The sequence below is a fragment of the Rhinolophus sinicus genome, linkage group LG03, assembly GCF_036562045.2.
Source record: "Rhinolophus sinicus isolate RSC01 linkage group LG03, ASM3656204v1, whole genome shotgun sequence".
Lineage (NCBI taxonomy): Eukaryota > Metazoa > Chordata > Mammalia > Chiroptera > Rhinolophidae > Rhinolophus > Rhinolophus sinicus.
In genome coordinates, this window is record NC_133753.1 from 26,210,754 (window position 1) to 26,233,335 (window position 22,582).

At 42.6% G+C, this 22,582-nt stretch overlaps 1 protein-coding gene across 1 annotated transcript in view; it reads right to left on the reverse strand.

Annotated features, from left to right (window-relative positions):
• Nucleotides 1-12,431: 12,431 nt before the first annotated feature.
• SIPA1L1 (signal induced proliferation associated 1 like 1) overlaps nt 12,432-22,582 on the reverse strand; it is a 347,617-nt gene continuing 337,466 nt past the window's right edge. The window contains exon 25 of the mRNA XM_074327276.1: nt 12,432-14,276. Coding sequence (XP_074183377.1) covers nt 14,267-14,276 — 10 coding nt within the window. The 3' untranslated portion in view covers nt 12,432-14,266. The remainder of the gene's footprint in view (nt 14,277-22,582) is intronic.

Sequence of the window (22,582 nt, forward strand, 5' to 3'; positions counted from 1 at the left end):
TCTGAATGTGATGAAAGTGATGGTGTGTGGTTTCTGAGACTAGCGCATAAAATGCATTACAGTTTACTCTTATTCTCTTTCAGATCATTTTCTCTAGGAGGAGCTAACTGTCATATTGTGAGGACACTCAAGCTGCCTTAAGAAGAGGTTCATCTGGTAAGGAACTGAGGCCTTCTGCAAATGATCATGTGAATGATGTATCTTGGAAGCGAATCCTCTAGCTCCAGGCAAGTCTTCAGCTAGCTTTAACCCCAGCCAATACATTGCCTGCAACTCCACGAGAGGCCTCAACAAGACCACCCATCTCAGTCAGCAATGATCACATATTACATGATTCCATTCATACGGGATGTACAGGATAGGCAAGTCTATAGAGACAGAAAGTAGATTAGTAGTTTCTTAGGGTTGGGGGCTGTGGGCGGGGGTGAGGGGACAGGATGACAGCTAACGAGTATGGGGTTTCTTTTTGAGGTGACAAAAATGTTCTGAAGTTGACTATAGTAATAGTTGCATATATCTGTGTGTATATAAAAATTCATTGAATTACATACTTTAGGTGGGTGAATTGTACAGTTATGGCCTAAAATGTTTATGTCCCCTCCAAATTCATATGTTAAAGCCCTCCCCCCCCCTAGAATGGTATTTAGAGGTGGGACCTTTGAGAGATAATTAGGTGTAGATAAGGTCATGAGGGTGGGGCCCTCATGAAAGGATCAGTGCCCTTATAAAGAAGACAGAGATTCTCTCTCTAGGTGCATATACCAAGGAAGGGCTATGTGAGCACACCGGGAGAAGGTGCTGTCTACATGCCACGAAGAGGCCATCACCAAGAATGGTATCTACCAGCGCCTTCATCTTGAATGTCCCAGCCTCCAGAGCTGTGAGAAATAAATGTCTGTTGTTTAAGCCACCTATCTATTTTGTTATGGCAGCCTTAGCAGGCTAAGACATACAGTATGCAAATTATACCTCAATATGCCTGTTTTTAAAGAAAAGAAAGAAGGCAACCAGAAAGACTATTATAGCAGTCCATTTCCTCCTTGGACATCAACTCTGCATATCATGTGATAAAGTAGCTTTTTCAAGAACCTTTGAAAAATTCTAGAATCTTTTTATCACTAATTCTAGACGAATGAGGACAACCTTCTTTGTATTTACATAATTAAGAGGGACTCACAAGAGACCCTTCATAGGACCCAGAGAACTATTTATCTCAATTAAATAAAAACATACTAAGCTACATTGTCAATACATTGGGGGGAAAAAATCCAAAGAAAACTACTATAACAGTTTTATATGAAACAAAGTATCTTTTTGATATACATACAAGGGAGAAATAAAGTCTTATACATTATACCCTTAAGTTCCCTGCTTTGTGTCTAGATAGCACTGTTGATAAGAACTGCCTGAACAAATCTTTCCCAAAATACATATAATTCAATTTAGGAGTAGAGTCCACATCTGTATATATTTGATGTTGGTCAAAAACTACCTGATTCCAAAGCTGATACTCCATTTCCCTAGTAATCAGTAAGAAGTACGATTAAAAATTGTGTTGGTTTACAAAATGAACTGAATTCCTTCTGTGTTAAATTCCCTAGACGAATCTATTTTAATTCCTAAGCCAGCTCAGTCTGGGAAGGCTGATTAGTCAGCACATGGCACACAACTCCATTGTTGTTCTGTGCATGAGATGTTTGAAGTAAATTAATTCAGTCACTATAAGTGTGAACTCATCAATAAACAAAGCTCAACAGATCGTATTTTTCTCCTGTAAGATGTTTCATCAGCTGTCCTTTCACCCTCCTTTCTCTCCCTCCCCTATGCTTATCTCTAAGAAATCTGACTTACTTCCAAAACCAGAATTGTCACTGTCCCTTGTGCTTCTTGCTATATGCTTCCCCCACTCCAGCACCTGTTTCAAGACTAGGGGAGACAGACACAGAAATCACCCAGTGGAATCAATGATCACTGTGGCTGGCATGACATCTCTACACTAAACTGGGCTTCTGACTCTTTAAAAGAGCTTCTCTCTCAGAACCTTTTTACTCTTTCAACATATAGTTATGACAGTCCTACTACCTGGTTTCCTAGCCACCACAAGACTAGAAGTAGCTAACTGGTTATTGGAGCTAAGTAAGTCCGGGTCAGAAAACAGAAAAAGAGAAGATTGAAAACTTTGAACTTGAAAATCATAGTGTCACTTAATGCAGGTGTAAAGAAACTTATATCTCAACATCCTCTGGGGGGCTGAGTCATGATCCTGAGACTTTGAAAGATTACACTGTGCTCAAGACATGCTATTTCAAAGAGCAGGAAAATACACATAATAAATTTATATATTTACATATGTATAAAAAAAGTTTCATTCAGAAATGTAAAATTTTTTTTAAAGCATTAACAATAAGAGGAGAAAATGTTGTTATCTAAGAGTTAATCTTTTTAAACCACCCATTTCTGGTTGCTCTGAATTAATAAAAGTGAACCTGATATTGAAAATGGCTGCAGAGCAAAAAATGAGTTGCTAACATTAGTGATATTTGGTGACATCCCGAAGTCCCTTCCTTAAACAAATATTGAATACCTAAGATGCTGTGTGAGGTGATGTGAGGACATAAAAACAAATCACACATGGTACCCGCCTCAAAGAGCCTGGGCCTAGTGAAGAAGACATTTAGATTAAGAAATAATTACCACACAATATGGTGCTACAACAAAGTGCTTCAGAGCCATAAAGGGAGCAATTTATTCTGCTTGGAAGGGATGAGAAAGGCTTAAGAGAAGATGTAACTTTTGGGATGTGCCTTATTGGGGTTTTAATGGTGGTAATAAACCTTCCTCTTATCCCCCTTGGAGTTTGAACCAATTAAGATAGAATAGGGAATAAAATATTGCATATAATACTGGATTAGAGAATGAGGCTTGGGCCTATGGGGGAAAAATTCTTCCTCATACTTCTCTCATAGTCTAGACCTCAGGAACTGCACACAGTGCAGAAGAGAGAATGTGGAAGGTATTTTAACTTCTCAGCTTCACTGAACAGAGAAATATAAATGTGGGGAAGGGGTCTCAGACTTCTCTAACTCTCCAGTCAAAGAAATCATGCCTCTTTCCATAAGGAGATACAGCCAAGAGGAAGAGAGAGGGACGAGACATGTTTCTGCAAGACTTCTCTTGGTGAATTGGTGAACATAGCAGGAGTGCCCTCCCCTCCACCCCAACAGGAAGAGCAGTGATAAGCATCATATGCCAATAGGTCTTGAAGGATAAACAGATCCAACAGGTAGATGAGAGGGAGCATTCCAAGTAGAGAGGAAAGCAAGAGCAACGCAGGGAGGTCCCAGTGTACAACGTGCCTTGGGAAATGGGGAGTAATCAGAGTTTCCTGGAGTATGTGAAAGTTTTCTAACCAAAGGTAGTTGATGCCCCTAAATAGATATTTCTATTTCTCTAAATCCAAGTGCTTATTTCCTATTATTCTCAGTCCAGAATCTAAAAGCAGCCCATAAGGGCTCCACAAGTTTGCATTTATCTTACTTGGTGTTCACTGATTTTCTGAATCTGTGGGATGATATATTTCATCAGTTTGGGACATGTTTCAGTCATAATCCCTTTAACTATTGCTTCTGTCCATTCCCCTCCCTCTGCTCCAAGACTCCAATTATCCCACATGTCATAGTATTAATGCTCATTGTTCCATATGTGCATTCTGTGTACTTTGTTTTGAATATTTTCTAATGACCTATCTTCCAACTAGTTAGTATATTGCGTTCACAATCTGCCATTAAACCCATTCAATGAGTTCTCATTTTTAGATATTGTATTTTCTCAGTTCTAGAATGTCCACTTGATTTGTCTTTTTATAGATTCTACTCTAAATGTCTGGTGAAATTCTCTATCCTGTCATCTCTTTTGTCCGTGTTTTAATTATTTTCTTAAATATATTAATTATAACTTTTTAAAAGTTCTTAACTGTTCATCTCTGGGCCACCTTATTTCCATTTTCCAATTTTTTGACCTAGTTATCTGTGGAATGATCATGCTCTTCATATGTTTAGTAATTTTGTATTGTATGCCAGACATTTTGATAAAAGACCTGCAAAGGCTCCAGATGATGTCATCTTCCCCCTTTCCTGTGTTAGGCATCAGGCAAGAGACTGTTCTTCAGCAGAATCAGGTCTTTGATACAATTTTGGTAAGAGTTTTACTAAAACTCAGTCTATCTTCAGTTTACTCCTGTTCCTGTGTGACTCTTGGGATTTCAATTACAGTCTGGCAGGTCTTTGTCTCTCTCCTTAATCCCAAAACACTGCAGGAGATTCTGTCTGACCTCCAGAGATTTTTCCATTTAGCTTTTTAACATCCCACCTTAGATAGATTCAAAATTCAGTACATATCTTACGATGGAGCTCAGCCAACCATTTGAAGTCCTTGTTGTCTTCAATTGTGTCATTCCAGTTTCTCATAAATATTATAAGCTCTCTGTCCTCTAGCAGCAGGCTTAGGGGGAAGCCTGGATTTCTAGACTCTAGCAGCTTCCAGAATTAATAAATGACCCCATGTGAAAAAGGACCCTGGAATCTTAGTGTCAATGCACAACTCTCCCTACAGTTTTCAGCTATTGCCTTTTGCTTACAATTCACCTACCGTGATTTCCCAAAAATAAGACCTAACTGGAAAATAAGTCCTACCATGACTTTTCAGGATGACATCCCCTGAACTTAAGCCCTAATGCATCTTTTGGAGCAAAAATTGATATAAGACCCGGTCTTATTTTTGGGGAAACACAGTATATCTGACTATTCTAGTTTTCTTAGTACTCCAGACCATAGGATATTTTACTCTGCTTTTTAAAACTTGTCACCTAACTCTTCAGTCACCCAGACAGCCTCAGATTCAGAAACTGTTTTGTGGTGGAAGTAGCCATGTGTATGAGACTCCTAAAATCCCTGTTTTATGCAGTCCAGCCCCACAGGATACTAAGAGTTTTGCTGATTTCTATGCACCATCCCTCTGCACCAGATGGTGGCCTCTGCTAGAGCCAACCTCTGGTCCTCAGCCCAGCCCAGAAACAGAAAATGACCTGGGGGAAATATATGGCAGCCAATTGTTCACTCACTCTGGACAGTTCTCCTCTTTCTGAAACTTTATTTTATTTATCCTTGCAGCTTCCTCAACACTCTGATGCCATTAAAAATATGAGTTTTATCATTTCTCTAGTTTCTTCTGATTTTTTGTCAGTGGGTGAGTTTGTCTGCATAACCTACTATAACCTACCCCAAAACAAAAACTCAGCTTCACAAGTTTGCCAGTGCCCTTCACTAAACCACAGCCCACCCTATCTCCACTCCCCGCCCCCCCAAACATACATATTCTCTATTCTCTTACCCTGCTGTGTTTTTCCTTACTGGACTCTTTACTTCTATACACTCTGATGGCAAACCCTCACCAAGGTTTCACCCCTCCACCCCCCCGACACAAACCCATGGTTCTGGTCTCTCCTTTCACCCCAGCCTTCCACTGAGGATCTGCATCCTGGTTGGGGACAGATGTTAGTGTGCTAAGTCCCCCTGTGATCGATGGGACAGGGCTCACAGACTGCACTGTGAGACTGGAAATCTTCTGATGCTTTTCACATCCCAGTTCATCACCGGCTTGAAAGGGGAAGTACATGGTTTTAGAAATGGAATAAGAAACGATTTTTTCAAAAGCAAAGACTGCTTAGAAAAGATTTAAGCAAAGGGTCATGGTTCAAATTTTTGCCCTCACATCATGTCTCAAGTGAATGAAAAATCTTTGAGTAAAATATTTTTAAACTGGGAGATTTCAGATCCTCCCCCGACATACATAAATCCAGATTCCTGTTGTTTCTTTAAAAACCAAGTAATCTGGTAACTGGGCTCATCGTCTTAGTAGCAAATGCTGCCCGGAGGTGGGATATACGTTCTCCAGCAGGGCCTGGGGGGAGGTAAGTGAGGTACCTGGGGTGTTTAATGTAAGGAGGCACCCACTCTTAGGGCCACGCAAATGCAAAGTCAGTATTTGCACAACCCTAAGAGGGAATGTCTCCTTCAGTTTTCATGCTTACCTGCCATCGCCCCTCACACACACCTGCTTCTCTTGTCATAACTGCAGACGGAGCAACTCAGAAAAGCTCATTCTCAAAACTCTTTCCTTCACTGCTGCTTAAAGTGGAGTATTTCTATCCATCACAAACAACTTCATTATCCAGTGGGAAGGCAAATATGTGCCCCTTCCTGGTCAAGTCCCCATACAGTTCAACTGTACCTCAAACAAGGATCCAGTTGCTAGGAGACCAGCAGGCAAACTTCAAGAGACAAGTGGTTTCTACTTTTTCTCTCTGAAGTTCTGTATCCAATCCCAGCCCAGGCCCACCTATTGGTACATTTAGAAAAGTCAAAATGGAAAACATACACACTTTGTATTCCATAACTTCAAAGGTGACTTTGCATGTGTTATTACAGAAATAACAAAACTGTTGATTAACATACAGTGAGACATAGTCTCAGCTTTTTAAGTATTACTTGTAGCTCTGCTGTCTGCATTCTTTAGGATATTAGCATGATGTGCTGGTATAGAAACCCCTGTGAAGTTGTATGGGCTTTTTTCTTTTTCTTTTCATGTTTCTTCTTCTGGAAATATGAAGGTAATAGATGGGGCCGTAAAAGGAAACCTGAAAACATTAAAGAACTAGGAAATCCTTCTACATTGAATTTGTGATGTAAAGACTCAAGTTGGTTGATCAAACAGGTTGAATCCCCTAGCAGACGTGGCAATCCAGTTAAATGATAAAAGTCCTAAAATATTCACAAAGAAAATATGCAACATCGATAAGAGATTAAATATAACAGGCCACACGCACGTCTAATTTTGTTCTTCCAGTGGCCGGTAGTAAACAGGATGTTGACAAATTGAGATTGGGGTCTCTAAGTCTGCAGGAGCTTCTTAGCATGGCATGTTTGTAAACAGGAATCCTGCCAGGCATCCTGGGCTGGGGATCCTGTGATCTCTGTCAGCTGTTCCTAAAGATTTTCATCTAGAACAGGCTGACCCCAGTATTATCCTGGGACCTCTCCTTTATGCCTGAAAGAGCTAGGATTGGAGGCACAATCCAGTCTGTAAAGACTAATATTTACTATCTAGCCCTTTACGTAAAAGTTAGCAGATCTCTGCTTTAAATCAGGACCTAAAACTGAAACTTTTTAAGTTCTTCACTTGGAACAAAATATTATCTTGACAATATTTACAAAACCAATGAAAAACATTCATTAACTTCAATTTCCTTGTTTTCTTCTGGTAGTTCAATCATACGTATAATAAATGTTAGTTATTCAACATGACTTTTGTCCCTAGTACAATCTAGCTACATCGAACATATGTATGATTTATTTTCTCACTTTATTACTCATAATTTAATAATCTTATTTTGAATTCTCCACCCAAGAGAGAGGTTAATTTTTGTCCAAATTACATGTTTCGGCCACTCTAGCATCAAATTTTAAAATTATTTCTATTAAACTTAAAAATTATCCATTGTTTTCTGCAAATATCACACTTCTAATCCATCAAAAGCATCATTATATTTGTCTGAATATTGAACACATGATACTATTTCAGGCCTTCATATATGTTTCTTTGCTTTATTGAATATCTTGACTATTGACTTTATGAAGTCTCCATTTGTCAGTTTTTTTGTTTTGTTTTTTTGTTTGTTTGTTTGTTTTTCTTAAGGAGGGCACAGCTCACAGTGGCCCATGTGGGGACTGAACTGGCAACCTTGGCGTTATTAGCACCACTCTATAACCAACTGAGCTAACTGGCCACCCCACCATTTGTCAGTTTTAATAATGGCATAAATGCATTTTGATATGCAAACCTATTCACTTGCAGTGTTTCTGGGTTTTAAAAATTCAGGGTCTATTTTCCTGAAGATTTTCTATTTCTTTTCTCTTTTCAGTCTTTTTTTCTTTTCTGAGCTCCACTGTCACATTTTTAATTTTTATTGTCATCTTGGCTTGTTCTCATATTTTCAAGGAACTAGAAAAATTCAATGTAATTGTATGTCAAGTACACACAATTTTAATATATGTCAATCAAAAACATAAATTACCATAAATGTAAAAACAAAAATGAATTGGTATTTCACTTCAAACATGTTACTTCTAGGCCTTTACATGTGCACATTTAAGAGCGACAGGAATTGTTTAATATTACAAAATATTCCTCAGCCTCCATATGTACCTGTTGTGAATTGGAACCATTAATTGGAACACAAAGAGAAGCAAGAACATGGACATTTAGCACTACTGAGAAGCAATGCTTTGTTGTGCATAAAACTATCCCTTTGTAGCTATCTAAGAGGAAGAAAGTATTGGACAAGTTAATTTGTCTTTTCTCCACCCAGTGCTGAAATCCTTCCCATATCTCAGAGGGGTATCCAACTCCAACATGGGTCACTGCACAACCCATAAACCTTCAGGCCATTCTGTCACAGCCACCTTTGGTTTTGAAGACAGAGCAAAACAGAGATGGCAGAGTAGATAAACACCATGCATGCTTCCTTCCATGAACACATTAAAATTACAACTAAATTATAGAACAATCAACCTTGAGAACCATCTGAAGTCTGGCTGAATAGAAGTTTTATAACTAAGGATATAAACAAAAAGCCATGTTGAGACAGGTAGGAGGGGTGGAGACACAAAATGGTCTGACCTCAAACCTGTGTGAGACAATTGAGAACCAGGAGGGATATCTCAGCTGCAGAGGTTCCCTTTGGAGGAGCGAGGGACCCCAGCCCCACACCAGGCTCCCCAGCCCAGAGCACTGGTGCCAGGAAGAGGAGCCCCCACAACATATGGCTGTGAAAATCAGTAGGGATTCTGACCGGATGGGTGGGACAGAAGGCTGTGGGAAACTCAGGTGTCCTCTTAAATGGCTCTCGCACACACTCCCACATAGGCACTCACCTTGGGCTCCAGCGGAAGGACAGTGACTCCTGGGGCCTTGGAGACACATGGGATACAGAATGAGGTGTGTGACTTCAGGGGGAGGACTGGAGGACTGGCGGCATTTTCCTGGTGAGAGGTCCCTCTCCCGTGTACCTGGCAGGCAGGCACCATCTTTCCTATGTTGAGCCCGCCCCCCACAGGCTAAATCTGAATCTGATTGGCCCGGTGAGTTCCGCTGCCTCACCCAACTCCCCAATGCCGAGGCACTTTCTCCCAAACAGCCAACCTCACCCACTTTCCACTCTTTGTTGGAAAACTATCAGAGTCTGTGGGCCCCAGGTGCGTGGCAACTGGCCTTAGTGTGCTCTGAGACTTGCTGAGTAGCTCCAGGCTCAGCATTAGCACCAAAACAGCGTCTACATTAACCTGGTGACTACAATTCTTCCCTCTCTAGTGAGACCCTGCCTCACCCAACTCGAGTACTGCATGAGGCTTTATCAGTAGCTGAACCTTAAGGGAGCTGGCAGGTGGCAGCAGGCCACTGGGTGTCCTGGAGTTTTGCTGAGCTACCCCAGGCCCAGTAGTGATGGCAGCCACCCTTGGTTCACAGCATGGCCTCTCCCATGTGGCTCCAGCTTTAGCACAGGCAGTGAAAAACCATGGATCACTCTGTAGCTCCTACCAAATAGTCCCTGGCTAGTCACACATCCAGACTGAGAGTCAATTCTTCCCATTGATGTGCAAATAGCAATGTGAGATGTGAGGGCCCTATGACAGGAGGGCCCTCACATCCCACATAAGAAACACACCTGGAGCATCCAACTCTGGCGACCAGGGAGACAGAACCACTGGTCCCCTCAGTACACCTATTACATAAGACCTCGCTACTAAGACCTGGAGCCATTAGAAAGAATCAAATCTTGCCATCTGTGGGGGCATGAATGGATCTGGAAGATATTGTGCTGAGTGAAGGGTCAGACAGAGAAAGACAGATGAAATGTGATTTCACTTATATGTGGAATTTAAATAACAATATGAATGAACAAAGAAAACAGAAACAGACTCATAGATATAGAAAACATTTTGATGGTTGCCAGATGGGAGGGAGATTGGGGGTGTGGGTGAAAAAAAGGTGAAGGAATTAAGAAATACAAATTGATTGTTAAAAAGTAGTCATGGGGATGTAAAGTAAAGCATAGGGAATATAGTCAATAATATTGTTATAACTATGTGTGGTGTCAGATGGGTACTAGACTACTCATGGATCACTTCTTAAATTATGTAAATGTCTAACCATTATGCGGTATACCTAAAATTAATATAAAATAATATTGAATTCAACTGTAATTGAAAATTTTTAAAAGGGGAGAAAAGGTGAAGGGGAATAAGAGGTCCAAATTTCCAGGTATAAAACAAATGTCATGTACAGCATGGGGATGTAATGTACAACATGGGGAATATAGTCAATAATATCGGGATAGTGTGGTAGTGTCAGATGGTTGCTGGACTTATGGTGATCACTTCTTTAGGTATATAAGTGTTAAATAACTATGGTGTACACCTGAAACTAATATAATATTGTATGTTAGCTATAATTTTAATAAAATTCTTTTTTAAAAAAAAAGAAAGGAAAAATGCAGGGCTGGCCCGGTGGTTCAGGTGGTTGGAGCACCGTGCTCCTAATGCCGAGGTCACTGGTTCGATTCCCACATGGGCCAGTGAGCTGAGCCCTCTACAGCTAAGATTGTGAACAATGGCTCTGCCTGGAGCTGGGCTGCCGTGAGCAGCCAGAGTTTGGCCTGAGCTGCAGCGGGCTGCTGAGTGCTGCTGCAGGTTGCTGTGCTGCCACAGGCTACCCTGTGCTGCCATGAGTGGCCGGCAGCCGGCAAGAGCTGCCATGAGTTGCTGTGAGCAGCCGACCCATGACTGGCAACTGACTGCCTCAGCTGGGAGGAGCGCAAGGCTCATAATAGCAGCATGGGCCAGGGAGCTGTGTCCTATGCAACTAGACTGAGAAACAATGGCTTGAACTGGAGTGGGGGGGGTGAGGTGGAAGAAAGGGGGGGAAAAGAGCAAAAGATAAGGAAAGGCGTTTCTGTGAGACCTAATGAATGTTAGTGAGGAGAGCATTTAGGGTTACAAGTGACACTGTGACAGCTCTAAGGGTCATATCTGAGTTACCTAGTGGTTCTGTCACACACACAGAGGAGAACAATCTGAAGGCAAAAAGACTTGGCTCAGAGCCTGGGCCTCTCCCAGTTTTGGATTTTAGATTTTTTCTCCCCCAAAATATTGAAGTGAGGGGAGCTCATGGTCTGGGGAAAGGTGGACATCAGCGCTTTACCTATTGGACACTTGATGCTTCTGGAATTTACTGTAGGGGAAAAACAATGTATTTCTGCATCTGGGTACCATCCCCTGGAGATCACTTTGTGGAAGAACTTCTTGTCCGAGCAACCAGTGCCCCTGCTGCTCCCCTCAGAGATCAAGCACCTCATCTCCATCCCTGCTCCTAGTACTTTCCAAGTGGGTCAGGCTCCCCATGGTCTTTCAGCTTTTGGCAGACAGGTTATAAAGGGTGGGACATTTTGCCATCAGTCTGAAGACAGGCGAATAGAGATTCTGGGCATAAAGCAATGTGGAACCATTAACAAACATTCTCTGTTTCCTCTGAATGCCTTCCAGGTCGAAGCAAAGTCTTTATCACTTGTTCAGTGCTCTGAGGACACCTTTGCTTCCACAGACTCCCTCTTCACTCCCACCCCAGGTACCTGAAAAGTTCTTGAAAGAAATTGTGCTCTGGAGGTCACCTGGTCAATAAGTGGGTCACTCCCAGCCCCACACATTAGCTCAGATGTTGACAGAGTTATGGTTCCTGCTCAAATCCAAAATTGGGGCTATCATGGTCCTGGGAGAGCCCCAGTTCTGAACCACGTCTTTTTGCCTTCACATTTTCTCCTAACACAGCTCTCCTTCACGTGAAGGCAAATCTCGGAAGCGGACAGCAGAGGGAGCCCTCAGCCTGCGCTGGTGCTCAGACTGGGATTCTGAAATGTGGTAACTTGCAAGAGCTTCTGGGCTCTTCCCCAGGAAGTTAGGGTACACAGAAAGTACAAATGGACTCATGTGAATGCCTCTCAAGGGCCCACTATGATTTCCTTCCAAATTCGTCAGCTATGTCACTCTCACGTCAACCCATCTCACAGTAGCTGCGTTCCTAATAGCAGGCAGAAACACAGCTTTTATCTATTAAATCCGTTTTTTTTCAGAGACTTACAGAGGGAATTTACCTTCGTTTCTGATTCTTTTGCAGTAGACAAGCCTTCACCTGCCCTGGAATTTAAATGTTTACACCTCCCCTCTGGCCCACTTTGTGTGGACACGGGGAAAAGCATGAGAGGAAAAGTTCTGTTTCTGAGGGCCCTGAGTTAAAAGTACTCAACAGACTGAAACAACTAGTCAAATCTCAAGATGAAATTTAATTGAGGTCAAGGTAAAGTTTTAAGTGCAGAAAGAAAACCCTAAAACATCACCTGTGAACAAATGTCAGGTGTTGGAGTTGCCTGCAAAATCATGTGGGATAGAGAGGGGGTGGGGAACCCACAAATGAGACTCTTAAGCTGCATCATAAGGCATTTGGGATCCAGAACTGGGAAGGTGGTTTCTAGAGCTGACATATTGTGTCTTTTTCTGTCTCTCACCCTTTGAAGGAGGCACCCAGACAAACAAGTCACCAGGATGGTGAAGGGACTGAAGTGACAATGAGAATCCCAGGGATGCCTGGTCCAGGAGAAAAGACTGGGTTTTGGAGGATAGGACGAGGCCCAACAGGCTGTGAGACACAGTGATCCAGGGCTTGGGATCCCACAAACCTGTGTTCAAACCCAACTGAGTAACCCAATGATCTCTGTAGCTGCCCGAGCCTCGGTCTCTTCAGGTGTAAAGCAGGGACGCTAGGAGACAGAGCTCCCACAGTCGCCCCCAATAGGACAACCGCCAACAGCTGTGAAGGGCTTCTTAGCAGAGGGCCAGGAACTTTATGGTTGATAATGAGCACCTCTTGTTACTGTTAGGTAGCAGTGAGAGGGAGGCAATTTTTGAATCTTCTAGCATTTGGAGCCTCCCCTCCACAGAGTGCAATTTGGGCAGGTTACAAACATTGAGGTGGTTATCATATTGAAGACAGTATGCTTTTGTGTCCTTTGCTGCCCTGGCTAGATTGACAGCAAGTATCTCCCTTCACCTCCAGGGAACCCCTTTGATAGGGATTCTTGCTTCGAGAAGACGAGGACTATGCTTTGCCCCTATCTGATACCCCATACAGACCCCCACCTGCCTCTACACTGCAAAATAGCCAATGAAAGGGGAGGGGTAGAGACGTCCCCACAGCTGGACATGGGGAAGCTATCCCTAACCTGGGGCAGTAATTCATGTCACCCAGTAAGTGAGGCTTAGAAGCCATGAAGTCAGAGCCTGGCTGGCTGTGGCTGGGACTTTGAGAGGCATTTAGGTATTAGGAGGAGGTGGGTGTCCCTTTCTCCTCCAATAGCATCTTTCTTAAAGTGTCATAATGATGCTGAGAGAGGTTCACTGTGCCCCAGCTAAGGGTTTTCCTTGATTCCACTTCCTGCTGCTCCTTGTGGCCAGTTCTCTGGCAAGTTAAGGACTTGGACCCGGCTGGCAGGGCCTACGGCTGAGCGCAAGGCTCGCAGCAGGGAGATGTCTACGAGATAAGCTGACAGCTCTCCCACTCTAAGTTCACCTTGACTCAAGGCACAGAAGGCAGGGCAGCCAGGCTGCCTCCCATACCTCTAGATGGCAGGCAGAGGGTGTCACGGCCCTACACACTGGAATTCTGGCATATCACCTCCCTGACAACAGAAGTGCGGCTGTCACTAGTGCTGCAGAGGCACCTAGGGGACTTTCCCTAGAGCTTCGGCTGCTGGCTTTCTGCCTCAGAGCTGACACTTGTCTGCTGGCTAGGACTGCCCACCACCTACCTCCCGACTGTCCTGCTTACTTTTCTCTAGTAGCCCTTAAATGGTCTTTTGGAGGTCATAAGGGCTGCCCCGAATATATAGCAAACCCTGCATTCTCAGAAATGAGTTGAGAACCTAGGCAGCCAGCTCTTTCTCGGTCCTTCAGGGTTGGAGGCCTTCCAGGGACCTGAAACAATTGTCTTCTTCTGTCAGGGTTTTTGGGTGGAGATGCTTGGTCTTACTGGAAAGAGGGGCTGGGATGAAGTTTGCTGTTGTCTTCTTCTGCCATTCTCTTCTGATGGCACACCATGGCACTCAGACCCATCTGGCAATAGAAATGGAAGGGAGTTTATCATCTGGTGAACCTCAGACATGTGGTTGGGCAAGAGGGACATGAAAGGAGTCAGAAGCAGTGGGGCTCGTGGTCCACAGAGAGGTTGAAAAGGGCATCTGCCCTTGCCCCCATGACTGCATGAGGAATGGGGTAACTGTCCTCAGGTGACCTTAGATTCATGTTTCTTATGGATCCTGATGAAACTTCTGGCATTCTAGCCTTTTTTAAAATCGAGATATAATTGACTTATAACACTATATTAGTTTCAAATGAACAACGATTCAATACTGGCATACATTTTGAAATGATCACACAATAAGTTAGTTAACATCTGTCCCCACACAGACTTACAAACTTTTTTATGATAACTTTTAAGATCTAGTCTCTTAGCAACTTTCAAATATGCAATATAATATTATTAACTATAACCATGCTGTATGTTACATTCTCATGACTTACTTATTTTATAACTGGAAGTTTATATCTTTTGACCACCTTCACGCATTTCCCGTGCCCCTCACCTCTGGCAATCTCCAATCTGTTCAATGTATCTAACTTTTGTGGGGGTTGTTTGTTTTTGTTTTCAGATTCCACATAAAAAGATCATACAGTATTTGTCTTTTGCTGACTTATTTCACTCAGCATAATGCACTCGAGGTCTATCCATGTTGTTGCAAATGGCAGGATAACCTTTTTATGGTTGAATAATATTTCATTGTCTACGTGTGTGCACACACACATATGTATATATACATATATACATGTACATACCCACTGCATTTTCTTTATCCATTCATTCATCAACAGACGTTAGGTTGCTTCCATGTCTTGGCTATTATTGTAAATAATGCTGCAGTGAACAGGGAGGTATAGGTACCTTTTCAAGATATTTTCTATCCTTTATCTCCTTTGGCTAAATACCCAGATGTGGAACTGCTGTATCACATGGTAGTTTTGTTTTGAGGAAACTCCACAACGTTTTCCATAGTGGCTGCACCAATTTACATTCCTACCAACACAACAGTGCACAAGGATTTCCTTTTCTCCACATCCTCACCAACACTTCTTATCTTTTTAATAATAGCCATTTTAACAAGATGGTATCTCACTGTGGTTTTTGTTAGCATTTCCCTGATGACTTGTGATGTTGAGCATCTTTTTATGGACCTGTTTGTTGGCCATCTGTATGTCTTCTTTGGGAAAATGTCTGTTCAGATCCTCTGCCCATTTTTAAATCAGACTCTGTTTTGTTTGTTGCCATTGAGTTGTATGAGTTCTATATATATATATATATATTGGATATTAATCCCTTATCAGATATATGATTTGCAAATATTTTCTCCCACTTGATAGGCTGCCTTTTCATTTTGTTGATGGATTCTTTGCTGTCCAGAAGCTTTTTAGTTTCATGTAGCCCCACTTGTCTATTTTTGCTTATGTTGCATTTGCTTTTGGTGTCAAATCTAAAAACATCATTGCCACAACCAATGTCACAGAGCTTACTTCCTATGTTTTCTTCTAGGGGTTTATGCTTTCAGGTATTACAATCAAGTCTTTAATTCATTTTGAGTTATTTTTGTGTATGGTATAAGATAGCAGTCCAGTTTCCTTCTTTTGCATGCAGCTATCCAATTTTCCCAACACCATTTTTTGAAAAGATTATCCCTTCCCCATTGTTCATTCTTGGCTTTTTGTTATAAATTAGTTGACCATATATGCATGAGTTTATTTCTGGGCTCTCTATTCTGTTCCATTGATCTATGTTGTCTGTCTTTATGTTTTCAAAACAGTATGACCATACTGTTTTATTACTATAGCTTTGTAATATAGTTTGAAATTAGGGATGTGATGCCTCCAGACAGCTTTGTTCTTCTTTTTCAAGATTGCTTTGGCTATTCAGGGTCTTTTGTGGTTCCATACATATTTTAGGATTGGCTGTTCTAGTTTTCTGAAAAATGCCATTGGAATTTTGATAGGGATCTAAAAAGTGTTGACCTGAGGTACAGGCATTTAATTTAATACACACATAGTGGCCTAGTGAAATACTTTCCAAAGATGGTTGTTCTCAAGACTTTGTGATTGTCTAAGGAGTCTACTTTATTTTTAGTGGTTCCCAGTAGTTGAGAGGGTGCCATGACCTGCCAGTGTCCCAAATGGGAGTATCTCAGTCAGCACCTAGATTCAGGATGATTGTAAACCAGACCTCTGGCAGAAGCTTTTAAAGTATGCAAATATATCTCTCAGGGGAGGATTGGGAGATAAGCATTTCTCTCTCCTTTCTTTGCACTGAGCCCTGGGATGATAGGCAGTTAAGAACTGTTTCTTTCTTTGCTACCATCCCATTGAACTTGTGAACACAGTCCTGCTGACCACCAGAACCAGGTGATCAAGGGGCATCCCCTGGGTGGCAGCCACAAAAACCAGGGCACCAGACATAAAACCAGAATACCAGAGGCATGTGCATGCTTCCCAGGACATATCAGTCTTCTGAAGCATGGCAGAAGGAAAGTGTGAAGATAGCACCCACCCTCCAAAGTCTTTGGAGAGGATTACAGTTGCCCCTAGATGTGTATTTAATTAGAAGCTTATGTGTGTTTAATTAGAAGCCCATTCCTCAGGACACAGCTATGAAAATAAGCTAATAGGTCTCTTTTCACAGAAATACTGGGTGCTTCTCTCTGTTGCCTCTCTGCTGTGCCCTCAGCATGGGAGAGTGTTAAGAATTCTTTCTCCATTTGTTACAATCCTATTGGGCCCAAGAGCATAAATCCCCGCTGACCACTAGAGCCAGGCAATGTAGAAGTGTCTCTTGGGCAGAAGCCACAAATTGGGGTGTCAGATGAGGGTACAAGGTCCTTTCTGGGAGATACCGATGAGCTGGAATGATGCAGAGGAGAGGGCAAAGATGGTGCCTGCTGGCTTCCCTCTTTGGAAAGTATTCCACTGGGCCCCTAGATGTGTGTTAAATTAGATGCTTGCTCCTCAGGTTGACACTTTAAGGTCAGCAAATAAGGCTCTTTAACTGAAAGGCTGGGTGCTTTTCAGTCTGCTGCCTCTGTCCTGGGCCCTGGCGTGGGGTCTCCATGTGCAAGTCCTTTAAGAACTATTTCTTAGTTTGATATATAGCCTTGTGGGTCTCTTGGACACAAGCCCCATTGACTTTCTTTTTTTTTTTTAATTTTATTTTATTAAATTTATTGGGGTGACAATTGTTAGCAAAATTTCATAGTTTTCAGGTGCACGACTCTGCATCACATCATCTATAAATCCCATTGTGTGTTCATCACCCAGAGTCAGTTCTCCTTCCATCACCATATATTCGATCCCCCTTACCCTCATCTCCCACCCCCCACCCCCCACCCCCCTTACCCTCTGGTAACCACCAAACCATTGTCTGTGTCTATGCCCATTGACTTTCAAAGATAGATGTTTTGCGGGCTTATCTGTCAGGTAGATGTCTTCAAAGTTGGGGTGCCAGATGTAGAGTTCAAACTTTACTCTTTAGGGAGAAGCTCGGTGTGTGTTTCTTCCCGATTATGCCACACCGGGGATAGAGTTTATGGAGAGATTATGTCTCAGGCTTCTCCGTCCCACTTCGATGTGGGTTATTCTCATTTACCCAATGTGTAGGAGTTGCTCAGCTAGTTTTTGGGTTTCTTTCAGAGGAAACTATTCCGTATGTAGCTGTAGATTTGTTGTGTCCATGGGAGGAAGCGAGTTCAGGATCTTTCTACACCATCATCTTGAATTGGAACCTGGTATTCTAGTCTTGATTAAGGATTTAGGCGTCTGTGAGGATAGAATGTCTCTGATCAGGTGGGAACCAGAGAAGAGGCTGGATGTGGGAGATTTAAGATAGTGCAAGTTCTATGACAAGCTTCTCTTGAGAGGTGGAGTCTATTCCTCTCTCCGTGACTCTGGGCTTGACAAAACCTGGGGGAGTAACATTATGCCATTTCTGGACCTAGGTTTTAAGAAGGCTAGCAGCTTCCACCTAAATCTCTTGGAGTCTTGAGTACCATTTTAGAAGCCTAACCATCACGCTAGAGAGGGCACAGGAAGAGGCTCTGAGACTGTAGAGAGGGGAAGGAGCCCTGCTGAACCCAGCCTTCTGCTGTCCCCACTGAGGGGCCAGGAATGTGAATGAAGGCCTCTAAGCCAGCCCAGCTGAGTACCACTGAGTCACCCTGGTTAATACCACACGGAGCAGAAGAATCACCCAAATGAGCCCTGCCCAAATTCCTGAATTGTGAAATTGTATATAATAAAATGGTGGCTCTTTTAAGCAACTAAGTATGAAGTACAGGCATACCTTGTTTTATTGTGCTTTGCTTTATTGTACTTCACAGATGTTTGGTTTTTTAAAAATTGAAGACAAAACCCTCCACCAGCAAAAAAGTTATGACTCACTTTATTGTAGTGGTCTGGAACCGAAGCCACAGTATCTCTGAAGTATGTCTGTAGTTTAGGGAGCCATCAACACCAGACACTGGCTAAAGGAGGGGGGCCTGAACAGGAACACTGACTCGCAGGTGCCCAGCTGCAGCCTTGACAGGCCGTCGGGAGGCGTCAGTGCGTTTGCCCGGGTTTACAATTGGGAGCTGGGCTTTTTGTTTGTTTGTTTCTCTCAGTCTGTTTCTTTACCAGGCAGACTGCAAGGACTTTGGGCACAGTTTCCTGACAGACGGGCTTAGAAGTATAAACTGGAACTCTCATCTTTATCTTTTGGTTCCTGAAAACAGTGACCAACTTTGAAGGCCATGACTCCTACCTGATCACTGCTAGGGTACAGAGCTGGTAGCAGGATATTATAGCAACATCAGTAATGAGCTCTGATTAGACCAAAGCATAAAATTAACTTTGTTTCAGTTTATCCTAAGGAGGGAAAAGTGTTATATACAATATTTAGAAATTGGTTTTGAAGCATAGAATTGGCTGTAAGCAAACGCTTCTTGGTTAAAAAAAGGAAAACCTGGGTATAGAATGGGGTGAGGCTGAGAATTATCAGCCACTGAGTAAATGGCTCCTCAAATGGCAACTCTACTCTTCTCTCATAGAGAACCCTGCCTACCAGCTGGGCTCAGCCAGCCATTTCCCACCTACTGGAGGGTAGCAAGGCATTAATATCTAGGTATCGCAAGCCAGACAACACCTTCACCTATAATACCTTGCCTTAACTTGCTCCTGCCTGGCTCAGAAGAGCTGTCCAGGGGCTTTTAAAAGCTTAGGGTGGAGTTTCTCAAAGAAACTGGTTCAGGAACCATCCATGTCATAAACATTTGGGGTGCTTATTAAAAAAAGATTCTATAATCCACCCCAGTCCTGTTAATGCCGAACCTCTGAGTCTAGAGCCAAAGAATAGAAATTTAAACAACCTCTCTAAGTGGTGCTTATGTTTAGGAACCACTGGATCAAAGCCTTTTAGACCTTTAGGTTTGGCCCGGGATTGGATGGAGCAGATGTTTTCTTGAACTGAAATTCATAGAGAGAACATCTGTATTGTATGAGAGAGGATGTTAAAGCACTTCAACCCCCCCGTCTGCTGAGGGGCCCCGAAAGAGGTGGCTTCCTCCTGGTCCTCTGGCCTTCAGGTATACTTTCAGGTGTTTTCCCTGGCCCCCAGCCCACCCCATTTACGACCCAGGGTCTAGGATGCTCACTGTCTAGGTTCCTTCAGCGAGGATCCATGCAACCAGGCCATGCAGGGGACCTAGAGGTTGGGACCAATATGACTGAGAAAGTACAGATTAAGTATTGGCTCTGGAACCGCAGGCCTATGTTTGAACCCCAGCCCTCCGATTCACCAGCTATTTGACTGCAAACAAATTATTTGACACCAGTTTCCTATTTTGTAAAACATGCACAATAATAGTGCCCACCTCATAAGACCATTGTGAGGACTCAATGGGCCGGTGCATGTAAAGCAATCATGCCTTTAATACATATTATAGGTGATTATATAATTGTGGAGAAAGGGCTGTAATCCATGACACATGAGGAGAAGTCGAAAGAATAGGGAATTTTTGTCCTGGGGAAGAAATAACATTGGATTTGGTATTTTTCAATTACTTTCCCATCTATTGATGATTATTACTTGGGAAGAAAAATTTATATTTGTTTGTATAAACTGAAGGGGTAGGATTGGGAGTAGTTACAAAAATTAAAGGGAAATGGATTTTCCCTGAATAAAAGGAGGGACTTAAAAGATGAAAGATAAAATGTGCTGCCTCAGGAAGTTGTGAGTTCCCCATCACTGAATGTGCTCAAACCCAGGTGGCTGAACACATGGCTGGATGATGACGAAGAGATTGAATCCTGGGCTTGGTGTGGGGGGGAGGGGTAAATGTATAATTTTTAAAGGTAGGTCCCTTTCCATCTTGAGTCTGTGACTCACGACTCCAAGTTTATTCAAAAAGAGCAAGAGTCCACTAGAAAAAGTGAAATGATGGCATTTTTGTAAAGTGATTCCTGGTCTAACTCAGTTCTTGGCTTCAAGCCCAGGAAACCATCTAATCACCATTGATCATCTACCTCAGAGACAAAAGGCTGTTTCCTGCAACTCACATTCATTGATTCCATTTTTTGTGTGGATTTCAAAGCTGGTCACTGCTTTCAGTAACCAAAAGAGAAAGAAGAGAGTTCCAGTCAGAACCACAGAGATCAAAGTCGGTTCCTCCTTCACAACACGGTGTAGCAAATACTTAAAGATGGTGGTAACTCTATACCACTGCCCTCCCTACGCCCCACCAGGTCTGTTCTCTTTTGGGGTAGAATTGCTTGTTCCTCGTGCCCATAAATGAAGTCCTAGTCCTGTTCCACTTGGAATCTTTAATATTAAGGTAGACTACATTTACAGTGCATCTTATAATAGGCATAGCCTCATTAATTTGAAATGTGGCTACACTGGCTGAATTTATCTTTGTACCAACTAAAACAGAAGAGTTTGCTAAGCATATTCATTGTTTTAAGATTACAGAACAATATGTAAGCTGCTTAAGAGAAGTATCTAGACAAACACCCTTAAGCTCTTGAGAAAAATTGCTAGATCAGTTACAAATCCATCCTACCTCTTCCCTAAGATGGAGTGACTAAGGACCACCTCCAGGCAACTTTATTAGTCACTTCTAATTTGCTACTTGAACTTAATTAAACTCCTTTCTTAAACGTATTTCTAAGAGCTTTCACTTCCAGGAACATAGGGTAGGTGAGGGTGGAGATGTGATAGAAGTGTGTATGTGAGTGTGAGTGAGTATGAGAGATGGGGGGGGAGGGCTGAGGTTGGTGAAGAAAATGGGTTCCCTTGGATGTGGTGATGGCTTCCAGAGGATACCAACTGAAATAGCCACCTATCAGGCTGGTTATGTGAGTGTGTACAGTGAGCTGGGAGCATGTAAGGCAGTAGGGAAGTGGAGGTGTCAGTGCTGAAGTGGAGAACTCATACCCTCCCAAGCCATCTATCCTTTTCCCAAAGGAGATGGATTGTATTGGTGGAGAGCCATTTTGTGATGCTTTCCTTACGTGTCTGGGTGGACTCATTAGGCGACTCAGAGGAGTACTAACAAGAACTGAAAAAAGGTGTAGGGAGATCAGCCCATTTAAGAGAACACAGCTCTTTAGTTAAGGAAAATGAGTGACAGATAGATACATCCCCAGAACATATGCTGAGATCCCCTAAGGAATGTATTTATCTAAAGAGTAAGGTACCAAAGGGTATCTTTTTGTCTGGGAGATCGTTCAGGTTGAAAATGGATCATGAGAATACAAATGGAAGGATAAAATGAGCTGCATATCTTTAAAGGTGGGGCTATGCCTGGTAGAATTGCTGTTTAAGACGCATAATGAGAGGTGCTCATTTAGAGTAAGTAATGGAAGGAAATTTGAGATGTGCGTGTTCACAGGACTGAAGGCAAGTGTGACAGAAAACATACAATGAGAGATGTAATGAAAAAGGGGAAGGTGAAAGCTCTATTGGGTCTGAGGTGTGAAAGGCAAGACAGGAGGAGATGTTGGATTTGCAAGGATGGAGGATCGGAAAGGCTAATCTGACAAGGAATCAGGGAGCAGAATGCCGGCAGGCCTGGGGAGAGGTGGGAGATTTTCAGAAAGGAGAACAATGATGGGCCAAAGCAGTAGAAACTAAAACCAGGTTTCAATGATCTTCTCAGAAAAGACCGCCAGTTGTCTTCAAGTCTTTGAGCTGAAATTTATCTCAAGGATAAAGAGGATAAGCAACTCTTCCCTTTTCTCTGTACAAAAGCAGAGAAAAATGGGTTGTTAGGCAGCAGCAGGAGTCAGGT